This window comes from Rhamphochromis longiceps, linkage group LG2 (genome assembly GCF_057381845.1).
Source record: "Rhamphochromis longiceps isolate RC_006_pf linkage group LG2, R_longiceps_female_GT1.1, whole genome shotgun sequence".
NCBI classification, from domain to species: Eukaryota; Metazoa; Chordata; class Actinopteri; order Cichliformes; family Cichlidae; genus Rhamphochromis; species Rhamphochromis longiceps.
This window is the reverse complement of record NC_140558.1, coordinates 35,056,808-35,074,339: the sequence shown is the minus strand read 5'-3', so window position 1 is coordinate 35,074,339 and position 17,532 is coordinate 35,056,808. Positions and strand designations below refer to the sequence as shown.

The window sequence follows — 17,532 nt, the reverse complement described above, 5'->3', positions numbered from 1 at the left end:
CATTAGCTGGTGTGAGTGCTTATTAAGTCATCTCATCATCCTCATCCTCTTGGCATCCAGCAGTGTGTCTCTGCCTGTGTGTGTGTGTGTTTGTGTGTTCTGCAGATTCGGAGTCTAGACATATGTTTACTCAAAAATCAATACTGGCGTGCTGCTATGTGTGTCTAAATGAGCCGTATTTATAACTCCCTCTTTGAAAACATAATCAACAGTAGCCAAAAAAAAAAAGTGACACACTTTCCTGTGTCTGTTTGAACATACTTTAGCAATCCAAACAGTCATCCTTCAGCAGGCTGAAGGTCAGTATCCAAGCAGTGATATGTGTGAGTGTTTGTTGTTTTACACACACGGGTGCTTAAATGCTTTGTTCGTCAATAACTCTGGATTTCTGCCTTGTTTTTAGCCCATGTGACTGGATAAATGTATTTTTCTGTGTTTATGTGTGTGTCCCCAAATATAACAAGTCACTGGACCTTCAGTGAAGCACTGAAAAGCCAGTAAAGGATTGGCCTTATGTCCCATGACTTGAATATTGACTATGGAAAACAATATGTTTCAGAATGAGGGTTTAAATTCACTGCGTGAAACATGATTATATATTCAGCTTTTCCGGGGTTTATACTGTTGCTTGCAGCTATTTAAGTTGCCTCTTTCTTGGAAAGCACGCTCCACCATGCAGAGGCCGGTAAGAGAAACTCCTCTTTAGCCGGCCAGGATGACAGATTAGGCTAATTCAGATTATGCAAATGAGATACTTTCTGGCAAGGATTACAGGACACGGTACTAGAAAGAAAGAGAGAGCATGGCATAGATAGAGTGGCGGACTGAGAGGAGAGTTTGGCAGAGGGGGGGAGATAAGAAATGGAGGAGAAAGAAGGAATCAGTGGGAAACAGAAGAAAGGAAGAGATGCAGAAGAAATTAGCGCAGCATTAAATACCAGAGGCAGGAGTGGTCAGGAGAAAGTTAGGAATTAAATCCTCTCCATGGGCTTTAGGAAGAGGGTGTGTACAGACGTAAGAGGGGCTTTTTTTGTGTTAGAGTGCTTGTTGGGGAGAGTGACAGGTAGTCTTTCTTTGCTGGCAGCTCAGGCCACCGCTTAACACTCTGAACAAGCTCTGAAAAAAATGGGCTCAGGCTGTTGGTCACTGTCAGACACCACGGTTTATAATAGGTTATGCAGCAGATGGAAGTGAAGTTCTCGAGGTTGCTTTCTAGGTTGGGTTTATTTAGGCTTTCTTTATCTGCTAAGTTTGCAGATTTTGTTGTGGAACACGGATGATGTAGGTTTCTAGACCTCACCTGTTCAATGAAAACTTTACAGAAGTTATATGACCAGATATATTCCACCACTACGCACTTTCATGTGTTTAAAAGGAGGTTTCCTGAATCAGAAGACTCCTTTTACATTTGATAATAATCCCGCAAAGGCTCACAATGAGGTTTTGAACTCTATGTAGAGTAAAGACAATGAGTTGGGATTAGATATGTAGAACTGGGTGATATCTCCTAAATTCAATGTTAGTTTACATCTGTAGACATGTTATAATGAATTTACATTGTGAAATGAACTTAAAAGTAACTTTGGATCTTAACTGCTAACCAAGGAAGAAGATCACACAAGCTCGTGTACACAGTCTATTTCTAGTAACTCATTTTCTGTTTTACTGGAGCAGCATAATGCTCGAGCTCAGTGTTTTCCTCTGATCGGGAACCAAACAAGAACACTGTAGCAATTACTTCAAATATTCAATGTGCTCAACACAGCGTAGCACTATCTATTTTATTGTTTTGTAATGCTTCAAAACTAATCAATAATAGCTTTGTAATTCAGTACATGTTGTGACTGTGTATTGATGTGTCCAAAATGTTGTCGATTGTGAAATTCTCACTGAGCACATTCATTTTCTCTGTACCTTATAAATCACTGCTTGGATGAAGAGGATTAGCTACAGTAGAGTAGAATTAGTATGAAATTAGCAAGTCTGTGTGTGTTACTTTGTTTTTGAAGCGTGTTCCTCTTTGCTTCAAAATCTATTAGTCCTCTGCTTCCTTAAATGTATTAAACTGTTTTTCTCTCTGAGAAACATCATATTAAAAAATCATAAAAAATCATATTTACTGATTTAGGCAGATTTTTATGAAAATGACAGGATTGTTAAAGTGCTGTATTTTTTTTTGTATTCCCAAATAGAAATGTGTGCCAAATTGAACAGTTGTAGTTAGTAGAATTAGAAAATACCTTTGTACAAGGCTGCTCTGTCTTTGTTTTTTCCACACTGTCTCCATCCTCTCGCGCATCAGTAAAAACTCCTAACAGCCTGCGCGGAGCTTGCCAACTGTGTGTGGATGTGTGCACGTGAGCGTAAACAAAGATGGTGAGCATATGCCAAATGGAAACTGTTAGCTGTTTGTTAGTAAACTCAGTTATTGTTGAAGTTAGAGGCTTCAAAGGATTGATGGTAGGTTGTCCATGCAAAAGTATTATTTCACTGAATATCATATGAAGCCCTGTGATGGATTGATACCTGTCCTATGACAGCTTCACTCGGTGAAGTGTTAGACGATAGTGTGTTAAAGGTATCTACCAATCTTATCTAGCAATAAACTGATATATTGTCATAGACTTAGATGTAGAATTAAGCCATTAAACATACGCAGGAGAGGACACTAGTTTGTGAAAGCTCATAAATAACTCGTAAATAGCTCTTTCAAGCTATCTGTGGCCATTTAGTATTTGTAAATGCATATTTTCATCAACTCTTTCTCACTATGTCATTCTCTTCCTCTTCCACTTCTGTTTCCTCCCTCATTTCCACTTCATCATCTTCCTCCTCTCCTCACGCCACATTTCCTCAACTGAATTCAAGGCGGTAACACCCCAAAACATTCATAAACATGCTTATTCATTCCCAGTATTGATGCAATTATTTATTGTCAGCAGATTAGACATTTCACCCTCTCTGATAACAAGCAAGCTAAATATCAAAAACAGCTCCTTATAAGCTAAAATAATGCCAGCTAATGTTGGGTTCTAGTGTCCTAAAAATCACACTTTCCTTCTGATAAACAGTTTGATTACTTCCTCACATTGTATGAGAGTTTATTCACTTAATGTCCAAGTCCAACACTGTTAGAGCCACTTCAAAGAAAGTTTCACTAATGCTAGCAAACAGCAGCTAACAGGGGCTAATATAGGCTAACTGCAGCTAACACCAAATGCAACAGTGCTTACTGACAGAAAACTTCACAATATCCTCAAAAACTCACCTCAGCATCGCTGTCATTGAGAAGAACTGAGTTTTACTGACTCGTCGACCCCTTTCAAAGTTTATATAGCCTCCTGCAGATTAAATAGATGTATTGACAGATGAGGTAAACAGCGGAATAAAAGCCTACACTCACTACAAATGAGAAAACAGATTTCAGTTTGCTACAATCTACTGACATCTAGTGGTAATATTTTACACACTATACCTTTAAAGTAGACCCTTTTTGCATTTCTTTATCCTCTGTCATATTTATGCTGTTATAATCATGGCAAAAATTTAGAATAATGAGGTCAGTGTAGTATTAGTAGTCCCTGTGAGTCAAGCTATAGACTGCTCTGTTTGTCCATTTTGTTCTGAGGTTTTTCTTCTATGCTCTTGCATCTGCGCAGTGCCATAGAGAGGAGATATTCTAAATCTGGTCACTGAAACTTGGCTTAAAGGGCGGGGGAAAGAACCTGCAGCAGATTCAAATCTGTTTAGTATTCTGTCTGCTATAAAATAAACGCCTTCTCAACTTTCCACTAATAATCTGGTGTCAGCTTGTTATTCTGGTGTGTAACATGTGTTGCAGGGTGTTTGTTGTTTCGCTGTACCTGTGTATAATATCCCAACAGAAATCCCAGTGAAGACAGCTAATGAACACAACTTAAACTACACTTAATCATTTATACTAATGAGCAAATGTCTGACAAATTGGATTAAATTCTACTCTTGCCGCTAAATTAAATTTTCCCCAGCACTGCTACTGTAATTTCACAACAGTAAATAAAGCAAACCTGCAATCGACAACTCTGTGGGAAACCTCTTGATACGGCAGAGCCCCCTGCAGTCTGCAAGTCAGCGGCTGTACTTCAGCTCAGTTGGCTAGTGAAGCTTCTCTTTGCATACACATAAAGACTTTAAATGAGTGCCATCTTGTTAAGAGCACAGAATTTACAATTTAGTCTTTTTTTCACTGTGATTTTGATTGTGTGGATGCATTAAAATAAATCGCATTTGAGCAAAAATCTTTGTTCAGCTTATCAAATTGGTCACTGCACTGATATTCTATGAGAAAGCTAAACATTAAAATGTGCATCACATTTTTAGCAATCATGGTACTGTTCTCTGTGTTAGGTTTTGCTACCCCCTGGTGGTCCACAAAGGTTATAGCAGTTCTTATAGTTCCCAATACTCTTGTTATTCAGGCTTGCTGCAATTTTTATAAAGCCCACAGGGCAAATTAGAATAGATGTTCTCTCAGTGCCTGTATTCATAGGTACTGATTTATACAAAGTGCTGTTTATATTATAGAGTACGGTATATGAAAGGTATGTTTAGAAAAGTCACTTTGTGGTGAATTAGGCCGTCTGTTGTTTGAAGCTGACTGTGTGTCTTAATGGGAGCCATTAATCAAGTCCTGATCTGTTCATGAACTTGTACACAGTCACAAAACAAACACATATGGCGGTACAGTGTAAGGTGAGTTTATCATTGTTACAGTGTGCTCACTGCCCCAAAGAGTGAAGGACACCGACTGTAATACAGGGGGGAGTGGGGCTCTGTGGGGAGAGAGAGGGTGTGTGGGATAGAGCGAAGGTCAGGATAAGAGAGGAAGATGCCCCAGGGAGGAGAGAGAAGGGGGGATAAAAAGACAGAGACAGAGAGAGGCAGGTGAGTGCTGATTTCACTGTGGGAGGAAGCAAGATAGATGGAAAGTTTATAATCACGAGAGAGAGAGCAGGAAAGAGTTTAAAAGCCAACTTTGTTTAGAATTGTAGTGAAAAACCACCACCAGTGTTTGAAAGTTTGGAGTTCAATTTTTCCTTATTGTGCAAAGTTAAGCATCTTAAGGAATAAAAACCAGAAGGGGCTAAGGAAGTACGGGAAAAGTTGAAGACAGAAAGCTTCAGGATAAACAGCGAGTCCAAAGAAAAGAAGAAAATAATCAGAATGGATAGAGAAGAGCAGAGCGAGAACAGTTTACATACTATAGCCATCATTCTGCTGTGCTGTGGGGCCGTCAAAATGCTGCACCTGCTGGGAGTCATCACTGTGGAGGGTGAGTCATTATACTATCATCCACCTTTAAGTCAACCAACAAAGTCAGAGTGTTTCCACTGCTGTTGGGCTGTCAACCAGCAAAGCGAATGTTATAGTTTTTCTCAAGACGCAAAAAAAAAAAAAAACAGGGATAAATAAAAAAATAAGCAGTTAATAAATGCAAACTGCTGCTGGCTGTTCTGTTGTCAGATTTGCACTCTTACCCACATGAATTCTGAACTTCTGTCATTAACTACTCATAGCAGGGAACTGCTGTAGAGGACTTGTGCGTGCATATATATATTTCTCCTGCTCATTTTAATGATGCGAATCTGCAGTTGACTCATGCACATGCATTGCTTTTCCCACTTATAATAATTCTGCTGCAGTACAGAAACATCATCTGTCATGTACTATAAAGAAAACAGAGCCTCATACAGCCACAGCTCAATAAAAACCAAAGATTTAAGAAAATCTCTATATGTTAACAGTGCCACTGGTGTTGGGATTCATTCCAGAACTTTGTAGTCTGAGTTGTTAATTTGACGTTTGCATATTTTAAAATGGATATTAATGCCATAGTGCTGGATATATTACAAAATTTCCCTACATTTGGTTTTACTTTGTTTCATAATGAAATGAAATGAAGAAACTGAGATGATTTTAATCAATGAAGACCACAAGGGAGATTTTCTCTCTGATGATCAGTGGAACTTTTAGTCTCTGGGAAAATTTTACTCTTTAAAGGTGTATGAATGTTAACTAATGCTTCCCCATCTCACCTGTGAGGTATTTGTTCTTTAAATTTACTTACCTTAGATGTATTGATATTAAGGTCCATGAATCACAGATTCTGCCTAAAGGGCTTTTCCAGCTCTGCACAGAATCAGACACCCTCTCTTTTAAGACCTTAGTATAGTTGATATACGTGTTTACACATGCTATGTATGCTAAAACATACAATCTCTCTATAATGGAGCCCTTTGTGATTATATATGATACTACTATAATACGGACGTCGTGTCTGGTCGTTATTTTGCTTGGAGTGTAATGGTGACTGTGCTGGTATGATTAGGCATTAGAGGCCTATCAGATGAATTCACACGATTGTGTGTGTGTGTGTGGTTGTGTGTCTGTGTGTGTGAGCCTGAACCTCAAAACCTACACCTCAGTACCCCGGTGTGACGCTGACAATGTCTGATCTGCTGGGATGAAAATGACCTTCAAGTGATGTGTGACCGTGTGTGCATGTGTGTGTGTTTGCAGGTAGCTGTGTTTGTGTGCGTTGAACACGTTGAGGGAGGAGGGGTAAGGAGCTATATAAAGAGACTACAACTCAACATTATAAGTTATACAAAGTCATAAAGTCATACTGCTCCCATAAAGTACAAAATGTGAGACCACAATTCAGCAAGCACTTACTGAATTGCGTAATAAATTATTTTGATTTTTTTATTGTGACTTTTATACTTTAAATTGACATGTGCAACGTTAGATAATATCATTGCACATGAGACTGTTCTCACCGTTTCAAAGCATCTCCACAGCCACATTTGACAAACGTGTGAGTCAGCAGGCCAAAGAGTCAGTATATCGTATTTGATTGTAGAATTCAAACCTGCTGATTCAAGCTACGATGGCAAACTTTAGGTTTTTTGTGTTAAGTTCTGAATACTGAATCTGAAATCTGAAAAGTTCAGGCTTAATTTAGCAGTGAGATAAAGCAGTCTTTGCCTTGCTCAGTGAAATGCCATCTCAGTACCCATCATTCACTGGGAGAATAGAACTGAAGAGGGACTGGTGTAATGAAGCTTTACAAACCACTAATGGTTTTGTCACACAGATAAAAATGTCTCATTTCAAAACTGTTAATGTTTCAAAATGTGAACTGCCAAGGACAGAGTGAACCTTGCACCCCGTGACACCAATTAAAGCTAAATGGGAACCATTCAAAAGATTTAGCTTTGTGCCTGTGCTGGACACTGTCACTGTGCCTGATACTGTTCAAAACACATTCAGCTAAATTTTCGTCTGGACAGCAGCCGGCACAATAGTGACTTTGATAGGGATAATGACTAGTGTGCTAAAAGGGGAAATGGTCCATAATTTTCTATGAAAAACAAACTGGGTGATTACAATCTCTCATAGATCTTCTTAACTGATGCAAACACAGGGAAGTGCATAACAGCTTCTACTAATAGGACCATTCACCTTTTTTTCAGCCTTAATTTCACGAGGATAAATGAAAAGAACAAACATTTCTGAGGATTTTCTCAGCTTTTAATGGGATCTTTTTCTTATGCTGCTTAGTCAGACATTAAGGCATCAGCCTTCATTAAACTCAGCAACTCATTATTTCAACAAAAGCAACATCTTTTTTTTTATTTATTTCTGCCATTTGCTAATTTTAATAGTGTCTACTGCTGGAATCTTATCACGCCACTCCATGGCCCTTTTCAGCTTTAATTAGAGCCTGGCTGGATTCTTGTGGCCAATGTCGATACAGATTGTTAGGGATACACTTCATTAGGTACACCTTGGTAGTACTTGGTTGGACTCCCTCTTGCTTTCAGCACCGCCTTAATTCTTCTAGCCGCAGATTCAGAAGGGTGCTGGAAACATTCCTCAGAGATTTTTTTTATTAATATTGAGGTGGTGGCATCACATAGTTTCTTTCTGCAGGTTTATCGGCTGCAGATGTGAATCTCCTGTTCCACCACATCCCAAAGGCGCTCTGTTAAATTGAGATCCAGTGAATATGAATGCCATTTGATTACAGTGAACTCATTTTCATATCAGCTAACCAATTTGAGATGATTTGAGCTCTGAGACAGTATGTGTTATCCTGGTCATAAAGGTCAGATAAACAGATGGACATGGTTAGCAGAAATACTCAGGTGGAGTTTAAACAATGCTCTGTTGATAATGAGGAGCCCAATTAGTGCAGAGAAAGTATCCCCTACGACATTACACCACCAACAGTTGTGTAATGCCAGAGTGTTGTGAGTTCAGAGATGCTGTTCTATATAATTTGGTTGGAATGTAAATGCACTGAGGTCTGTTTAAATGGCGGATACTTGCGTTACCAAGCAGATGAATAAGGGTGCCTAACTGTGTCGCTGGTGAGTGTATATTGGCTGATATTCTTCATATATGCATGTTTTAAAAAACTGGTATGGAATAATGTGAACACAGCATGACTCACCATCTGGTAAGCTGTGCATTTTAATGCTAGTTGTACTGCAGAAAGTTATGGAAACAGTGAAGTATGGGCCATTTTACAAGCTTAACCCAAGCTTTTTTTCCCTGTATTATCTTTTTGCATTAAAAAAATAATAATAATAAATAAAAAAAACTCCACACCTGTTATTTTCTGTTCAGCAAGTTGGCACGATTGCCAGTAAATGTGGTGATAACTTCCTACTGAGCCTGGAAGTTTGTGGAGGAGGCCGCCTACTGATAACAGTCATTCAGTGGGCTGATAACATAACGGGGGCACCATGACCATTTTATCATATTCAGAATTTTTATTACTACTTCTATTAAATTATGCACAGTTATAACACTATGCATAATTATTACATTGTAGATTGCTTTGGGGGGAAATTGTTCACTGGTTTAAATGTGTAAATGAGTGTCTCTAAAAGAGGGCGAGAGAAAATGTCTTAATTTTATATTGTTGTGTTCACCTATAACCACCGTGTGTGTGTGTGTGTGTGTGTGTGTGTGTGTGTGTGTGTGTGTGTGTGTGTGTGTGTGTGTGTGTGTGTGTGTGTGTGTGTGTGTTAAGTCAGAGTCAGTGGTGTGTCCTCTTTCAACCTCCCCTCCAGCGAGGACAGCAATGAGTTGTTAATGATAGGGCCAGTAAGAGGAGCAGCGTAGAGCTGCGAAACTGACCTTTACCTCTCTGCACCTCCATCTTTCATCCTCTCCTCTCCTTCGCCTTTTTGGTCACAGTGTGTATCATTCTGCTTTTCAGAAAGACAACAACATTGTTCAAACCCGGTGCATACATATGACTTCACTGAGCTAATGTTGTCCTTTTCTCTTCATCTGAACAGTCACTCCCTTCCTGTCTACATCTATCCTTTTACTCTTTAATACTGATTTTTTTCCCCTATATTTTTCCCCTTTAGACAAAGCTGATGATGACTTGGAGATGACAATGGTTTGCCATCGACCGGAGGGCCTCGACCAGCTAGAAGCTCAAACCAACTTCAGTAAAAGAGAGCTCCAAGTGCTCTACAGGGGCTTCAAGAATGTAAGTGACTGTAAAAGTGCACTGCAACACTTCACCTCCAGTTTTTTCATCACGACTTTCCTCCCGCTTAACTGTCTGTAACTTGAGTATGAGGGCATAAACAATAAAAACATCTCTTTAAATCAAAGAAAAACACCCAGTAGCAAAAGACATTTGAATGATTTGTATTTATGTAGTTTTTAATTTTTTTTAAACTTTGTATTGGCTTATATACACGGATGATAGCAGAGGTGGTGCTTTTAACCTGTACTGCAAGCAGCAAGTAGAGGGAGATAGGTATATCATAACATCTACCTTTAAATACACTCTATGGGTTTTACTGAGCTGACCTACCTAAATAGCTACAAATTAGTGTGGAGATCATTATGAGCATCCATCATTATATTGGACATGCAGACCTTTTTTTTCTTTCTCTGATTTACAAAAAAATCCTCTGCGGTGCTACATGCACGCCTGTGCAATAACCTGGTTTGCCTAAATCTCGGAGAATATATAATCTCTTCTTTAATACTGAGCCAATGTTTGCCAAAGCCCGGATTCAAAGTACACAACACTGTTACATTTCTTCTAGTGAAACAAAGTGGTTTTATTATCCTCCTGGTTTTCTTTGTGTAAGTCTGTACATTTAATTTCAGTAACAATGACTCTGCTTCATGACAGAGTGAATAATTTTCACAGGTAAATAAATGGGCCAGAGTACAGTCTGCATTTGTGGTCACGCAGTAACATGCAGTAAGTTGTGAGATTAAACATTCCAGGTTTCTTTTTGCGTTTTTGGGAGAGTTTATTCATTTGTCACTTAATTGTAACACTACCATTTTAATGCAGATATACTCTGTTTTGGGGTTTTTTTGTTCTTTACTACTTTCACAGATTTTTGTCGTAAAGTATATTTTATATTGAGGTTGCATTCTTTAGCTTAAAGCTCTTTATCAAAAATAGTCTCATAAGAGACACCCTGCTGTGATAGTCAGAAACTGTAATTAGATGTACCTTTGGTGATTGTCAGGAATTAGACTGTAATCATTTTAAGCAACTTTAATATGGCTTTTTGATGACCAATCATCATCAAGTCTGGATTTATCCAATCTCCGTGCCCTATCGGCTTTTGTATTTCTCCACTGTTACACCCTCCTGTGTTCTCTGTTTACTTCGTTTGTGCTTGTTCATTTTTCACATTGCCCTTAAACTTTGTCCTTTTGTCCCTCTCTCATTCCAGGAGTGTCCAAGTGGTGTCGTAAATGAAGACACCTTCAAGCAAATATACTCCCAGTTCTTCCCACATGGAGGTGAAGTGTGTGTGTGTGTGTGTGTGTGTGTGTGTGTGTGTGTGTGTGTGTGTGTGTGTGTGTGTGTGTGTGTGTGTGCTGTGATGTTTGCATTTATGCATCACTTTGTCTCTGCACATTTTCCTGCCAGTGTATTAGCAACTTTTTTCTTCTTCTCCTGCAGATGCCAGCACCTACGCGCACTACCTGTTCAATGCATTTGACACAGGACACACAGGATCCATAAAGTTTGAGGTTTGCTTTATACTAACTCATTTCCACTCAATACATCTCAGCTCTTTGATACTCACCTACCATACGCCTCCCTTATTCAGTTTGTCATTCTATATCTGCTTCGTTCTCCATCAGGACTTTGTAACAGCTCTGTCCATCCTGCTGAGAGGTTCTGTCACCGAGAAGCTACAGTGGACCTTTAACCTCTATGATATCAACAGAGATGGATACATAAACAAAGAGGTTTGTCTTAACTTCTTCTTTTTTCCACATGTCAGGTTGTATTCATCATAACTCATGGTGTCTGTGTTCTGTTTCACAGGAGATGACAGACATCGTCAGAGCAATCTATGACATGATGGGGAAGTACACATACCCTGTTTTGAAAAATGACGCACCCAAACAGCATGTGGATGCCTTCTTTCAGGTACCATTATCTGCTTCCTTTATTTATAAAGTAAAAGTAAAGTAAATTTTGATTTATATAGCTCCTTTCAAGATAAAAGTCACAAAGTGCTTCACAGAAGCTAAAACATAAAAATAAAAATCAACTAAAAGCAAGTTTAAAAAGATGAGTTTTCAGCTGTATATTCAATGAAACCGACAACATCAGCTTAGCACTGCCTACTTTACTTATCCAAAAGTCGCTACAGTAGAAAATAAATGACCCATTACTGTTGGCTGCAACATCCACCCAAAATATACAATGACCGAATCTCAACCTCATTGAATATGCATCCATCAAGCCAGCCATCCAGTTTCTGCAACGTATCCCTGTCTACTCTGCTTAGACTGTGGGGGAAGCACTGTAAGCAGAGATGTTCATACATCCATCTCCACAGTCACCTGTCCGAGCTCTTCTGGTAGAACATGAAGGTGTTTCCAAGTCCAATGGTAATTTTATAGTATGTAGGGGTAAAAATTCAAATTTGCTCCGTATATTATTATAGAACTAATCTGACACAAAAAATCCACTATCCACTTGACATGGTCATATCAGCAGAGCTGGACACACTGAGCGGCTCAGCTAGCTGAGTTAACTGATTTTAAATGTCAAAGTAAATAAATTAGATAATGTGACGTTTATAAAATTCATCAACTGTCTCCTCCCTGTAGACAAGGCTAAACAAGCAGCATTTATTTTATGAAAATCAGCTGCAGCTGGAGTGAGTGGATACAGGTGGGGGTCACTTAGGGAGGTCAGGTCTCTCCAACTGTAATTGCAAACTGTAGTATGTCAGTCCTTTGGGGCTCCCACTGACCTGGTGCCTGTCTTGTCTGGTAGCAACAAGCTTCTGTCTAAGCCAGCTAAATTTTCTGTAACTTGCAGCTCGCTGATTCAACTATTGATTTAAATAGGCCGATTTACTAAATGTGTTTGTAGCTTTAAATATCACGTATTCTTCCATCTGCAGAAAATGGACAAAAACCGAGACGGTGTGGTGACTCTTGATGAATTCATCCTTTCTTGTCAAGAGGTACTGGCTTGTTTGCTTTTTCCTTCAACTCACTCTAAAGGCTTCTTCCACTGAGAATAGTTTAACTAATGCAGGATTTGCATATAATGGAAAACATGATGGCTGACTACAGTGCTGTTGCTAATGTTATTAGTGCATTTGCTCTCCGAAATGTCAGCATGTCTGCACAAAAGACCACCACAGTCACAACAGTTTTGCTAACTATTTATTATTATTTACCGAAGGCCTCTTAGATTTTGCAAGTCTCACTGTACACGCTATTAATTATGGCTGTTAGTACAGTTTTCCATCAGTATTTATCTGCAGAGATCATTAAAAATTTATGGACCTTTACTGCCCCCTAGTGGCCAGTAAAACGAATTAAATGGTGATTGTTGGCCGACTTTCTTTTCTCACAGTCACCACTTCTTAATTCTCCTTCATCTTTGCACAGGATGAAAACATTATGAGGTCCCTCCAGCTCTTTGAAAATGTCATCTAGACACGAGGGAGATGGTGCAGCAGACGAAGCACAGAGTGTGAGAAGAGAAACGAACAACAGGAAAAAGAAGGAGGAGAAGGAGTGATGAATAAGAATCTGCAAGCAAAAGGAACAGCCTAACTTGTGAGAGAAGGCAGACAAGAAGCTTGTCAATTTGGGTGTGACTGTTTTCCACAAAACCTTCTGGAAGGCATCCTACTGTAAGAAATCTAAGGCGATAAACCTTCACTGGTTTTGGAAAGCCTCCTTTAGACAAAGTTGACCTTTCTGTGACCACTTCTCTCATCTCCACCTCCCTCCCTCGTTTGTTGCTGTTGTCAGTGTCATCTTGGATGGTGCGCACTTAGTGCCACTATGTAAATACTGCCCCTCTCGCATTTGGTTGAAGGCCTTTCTGAATTATGTAAAATTGTTACCATGCAAGGACTTAAATTCCTGAATGCAACTTAGCAGAGAGAGCATCCAAACCCACACTTTGCTCAATAGAATCTTAAATAAGAGCATTACAAATTTCTGTGTCAATACAAAGAACATGAGCAATATTGTGAAGCATGCACAAGAGATTCCTACAGTGTAATAAATGAATATGTGTCATAAAACTCGGTGGCAATATACACAACATCTTGCTAAATGGTTACGTTTGGGATGCCCGGTCTGTGTGCAGCATCTCACCGAGCCAGCTCGGCCAGTTTTAGACATAAAATCAAACATAGGCCTCTAAAGGTTTGCAGAGCTGAACGTGTGAATGTGTCCCAGCTTGTGACATTCTTAGGTCTTGTGACAGCTTGCAACAGTCCTCAGAGGCCTCCTTAACTCCTAATGTGTGTTCCAGTATCGTCGGTCGGTGTTTGAATGTTGTAATGACTCGACTGTAGATATTTAACTGTTGTGTCTGTGGATTCTTCTCAGTGTCTTGAATCACTGGTGTCTGTCTTTGTGTCTCTGACTACCTGTCTGTCCTTCTGTCAGATTGGATATAACCCTATAATTATTCTACCTGCCACTCGGTGTTAAATAAAGAGCCCATTTAGAGGTTTCCCGGCATGCAGATGGAGAGCAATACGAGGATGTGCACATGTTTGTGTGTGTGGTGTCCCGGTGTGACGGTCCCATTTCCCTGAATATTAAAGTCTCATTTATTCTAGCATGTAGCTTCATCTTCAAATGAGCTGACTGTGTTTTTGCACGAGAGGCGAGGTTTGTCTTTAACTCTGTCTGTTGAAAACGTCAACTCAGAGCTACCAAAACTTCACTGTGAGGGAGAGATGTTGAAGGGAAGATTGCAGAGGAGGACAAAGCTCAGAGAATAAGACAGAAGATGAAAGTAAAGACCTTTTCACTGATTATGGAGGAATGGAAGCCATGTTTCAAATAAGAGCCATCGTTTTTGAAGACTGAGTAGTGCAAAAATACATTTATAAATGGTTTACTGTCATGCCTACTCACTGTGCTACCAATATAGTGATTTAAAAAAGCAAAAACAAACAAACCCCAGACATACTTTCACATAGACGGACGGATAGACAGGCAAACAGACAGACACACTTAAAACAGTCAGAATGAAATAATGTGTGTATTGAAATACTGTAAAAAATCATTATATTTATCAATAAACTTTTCAAGAAATAAAATCAAGTAACGTCTGCTTTTTCCCCCCCACCATGTTGCTCCATACAGTTTTTCTGTTTTACACCTTATTATATGGTAAAACCTTTAAATAAGCACATGAGCAAAAGGGTCACAACAACATTTTATACTGTACCCATATACAACGTAAGTACAAAAGGACTTGTACATTTGTGCCTCCGTTTCAAAGAACACGGCCCACAAATAAAGCATGATAATGTGCGTTAGGAAAAAAAACCCCAAACTTCACCATCACTGAACATGCATCACTCCTTTTATTCCCCAACTTACAGCTTGTTTCCTATTTTCCTCACTTCGCACCACCAAATCCAAGCATCTATTTTCTGTTTATTACTCCTTAAAATAGCTTTTCTTTTCTGTCCATAATGTAACACTGTTGTTATAATTTTGTTGGAGCGCCTTACAGGTGACTGTGATGGTGCGCTGTAGTCTCGTCAGAGTGAGTACATCTATAAATGAAGGTTTAAACACCAGAACAATTAAGAATTAAAGAGGAAGTAGATTTTATCTTCGTTGTTTTGAGCAGACATTCTTGTTTTGTACTTTGATAAAAACACAAAGAGATCTGGCCTTTCTCATAAACACATTCCAACCCGTGCACTTTGTTGTGTAGCTGCTGGAGTGCAGGCCTAGATGATTATCCTCCCACTAAAATTTAAAAAAAAAAGAAAAAAAAAAGATAATAACAGAGCCAGCTGTAATCAAGTCCACTAAGTAGGGTAGACTAAGGCGATGGTCGCACTGAGAAACCACACCTTTACAAAACACTGATTCTTGCATCTCAATGTGGAGAATTAATTACCTCCATCATGTCTCCTCTTATAAGTACGAGCGCAAGAGGACAATCACATGGTGGCGAGAATTTTTTATGGTGGTAAGTCTTTTTTCGTATCCTTTGAATTTGTGTAGTCCTGGTGTTTCCAAGTACAGAGCTGCAACATTTTGTCCAATAAAGTTTCTGCTTCAGGACTCACCACGACTTCAGGTCCACTTTCACAACCACTCAATCGGGTTCTTCCGTTTTTGTTTTTTTTCTGGTCACACTTTTTCCCCCCCCCCCCCTCCACAGTAAGGATCACAGTAAGTCCTACTGTCCTCATGTAGGTCTAATTTAATTAAAGTATCCTCGCAGGGCTGTTAGAGGATGCTCAGTGATTACCGCTTGGTGTCTGGTCTCTACTCCCTTTCCTCGGCCCAGGGTTGAAGGTTCTGCAGCGCATACAGGGAGGAGTTATGGGCGCACAGTGGATCTGATACCGCTGATTCGCTGAGGGACTTCTGGAGGGCGGACTGCTGCAGCTGCAGGATGAGGCGATTGGCCTGCTGACGCTCCGCCTCCCTCTCCTCGGCTGTCTGCCTCCTTAAAAAAAAGAAAAAAAGAAAAAAAAAGAGAGAAATGAAACATTATTTTGGTTCAATAATTTTAAAAAGGCTGTGTACGATTAAAGGAGAGCGACAGAAAGTCTTGAAGTCGGAAGATTGCTATTTGCAAGATGAAAACAGCAGCTGTGCCTTGTTAGGAAAAAGGATGGCGATGCAATAGATCTGTTCGAAGCATAAAAATGAACTCAGTAAAAATATTTTGGGAATCTGAAAGGTGAATTAAGGGCTTATTAATCAAACAATACAAAACCCTTCCTTGTTATTATTTAATTTAATTAGTTTCACTTATTTGTTTATTTTTTTTAGAAGTTTTTCAATTTAATTTGGTCGGAATTTAAAGTATTTAAACTTTAAAATTATTTCCACATACTAAACATACTACACTAAGCTAAAATTTAAATATTTTCTGTAAATGTATAGTCACATTTATGTATTCGTTTTCTTTTGCGACTGAGTCCGTTAACAGGAAGATGTCACTTGGAAAGTGGAAAGTTTGTGTTTTCAGCGTCTAATAAAGAAGTCAACGATTTTTCCTGGAATTTTTTTTTAAGTTCCTATACGGGCATCATTTTTGACACGTTATCATGACATTTCATACCAACCTCCACTTGGTCCTGCGGTTCTGAAACCAGGTTTTGACTTGCGCGTCTGTCATCTTGAGACTCTTTGCCAGAGCTGCCCGCTCGGCGCTGGCCAGGTACTTCTGTCGATGGAAACGCTTTTCTAACTCACATATTTGAACTCTTGAAAAGGAGGTGCGCGGCTTTTTCCGTTTAGGAGGCGTCCGGTTCTGGTACGGGTGCCCTATTCTCCGCGTAACGGCAAATGGCACCAGAGCCGCTGCAGGAAGGAGAGACGGGGAGACAGCGATAAATATGAGGTGAGATTTTATACAGCAGCAGACAGACGATTTCTGTGTGGAGATCCAAGGCCAAATATCACAGAAATCTGCCCTGTGCGACAACAGTGCCCTGTTTATGCGGTGCATATGTGAAATATGGTGATTTATATTATATTTATTAAGCAAGTTAAATCTGAGCAAATCTTGAAACAAAGCAATAATAAATAGCGAGTAAATATTTCTTCTTGAAGTTGTGTGAACTTTAGATATTCGTGGCACTGGTAATTAGAACAAGAGCAACAACAAGCATTTTGGTCTATCACCGTGGAATTGTGTGTCTGTATATTTACAACTATATATAATACATGTATTATATCAGGCCTGTGGTCATAAAAGCTTCCATTAATCTTCAATAAAATAGGCCACAGGACTATTTGTGTAATAAAAACGTTTCAAATCCTCTTCACACACCCTTATAAATACAGAGAACTGGTTATAGCTTTTATTATTTTACATAATTGTGCTTCAGTTTCCTTGAAATTTATGAGATAAATCACTCCATAGTCCAATAATCAGCTTATTTATAGTTATCTTTAATTCCATAAATTAATGCATTTATTTGAGTTACTTTCATGTTTATTAGAAAA

General features: G+C 39.2%; 2 protein-coding genes across 4 annotated transcripts in view; one reads left to right on the top strand and one right to left on the bottom strand.

Moving 5' to 3' along the window:
* kcnip1a (Kv channel interacting protein 1 a) overlaps positions 1-13,484 on the top strand; it is a 55,166-nt gene extending 41,682 nt beyond the window's left edge. For all 3 annotated transcript variants that reach the window (XM_085425415.1, XM_085425406.1, XM_085425425.1), the window contains 7 exons: positions 9,429-9,553; positions 10,773-10,842; positions 11,006-11,076; positions 11,191-11,298; positions 11,378-11,482; positions 12,471-12,533; positions 12,967-13,484. In XM_085425415.1, the coding sequence (XP_085281541.1) occupies positions 9,429-9,553; positions 10,773-10,842; positions 11,006-11,076; positions 11,191-11,298; positions 11,378-11,482; positions 12,471-12,533; positions 12,967-13,014 (590 nt within the window). In that variant the 3' untranslated portion in view covers positions 13,015-13,484. The remainder of the gene's footprint in view (positions 1-9,428; positions 9,554-10,772; positions 10,843-11,005; positions 11,077-11,190; positions 11,299-11,377; positions 11,483-12,470; positions 12,534-12,966) is intronic.
* Positions 13,485-13,539: 55 nt separating this feature from the next.
* tlx3a (T cell leukemia homeobox 3a) overlaps positions 13,540-17,532 on the bottom strand; it is a 5,027-nt gene continuing 1,034 nt past the window's right edge. Inside the window, exons 2-3 of the mRNA XM_085425395.1 lie at positions 16,647-16,884; positions 13,540-16,021 (exon numbers count right to left, since the gene is read on the bottom strand). Of these exons, the coding sequence (XP_085281521.1) occupies positions 15,838-16,021; positions 16,647-16,884 (422 nt within the window). The 3' untranslated portion in view covers positions 13,540-15,837. The remainder of the gene's footprint in view (positions 16,022-16,646; positions 16,885-17,532) is intronic.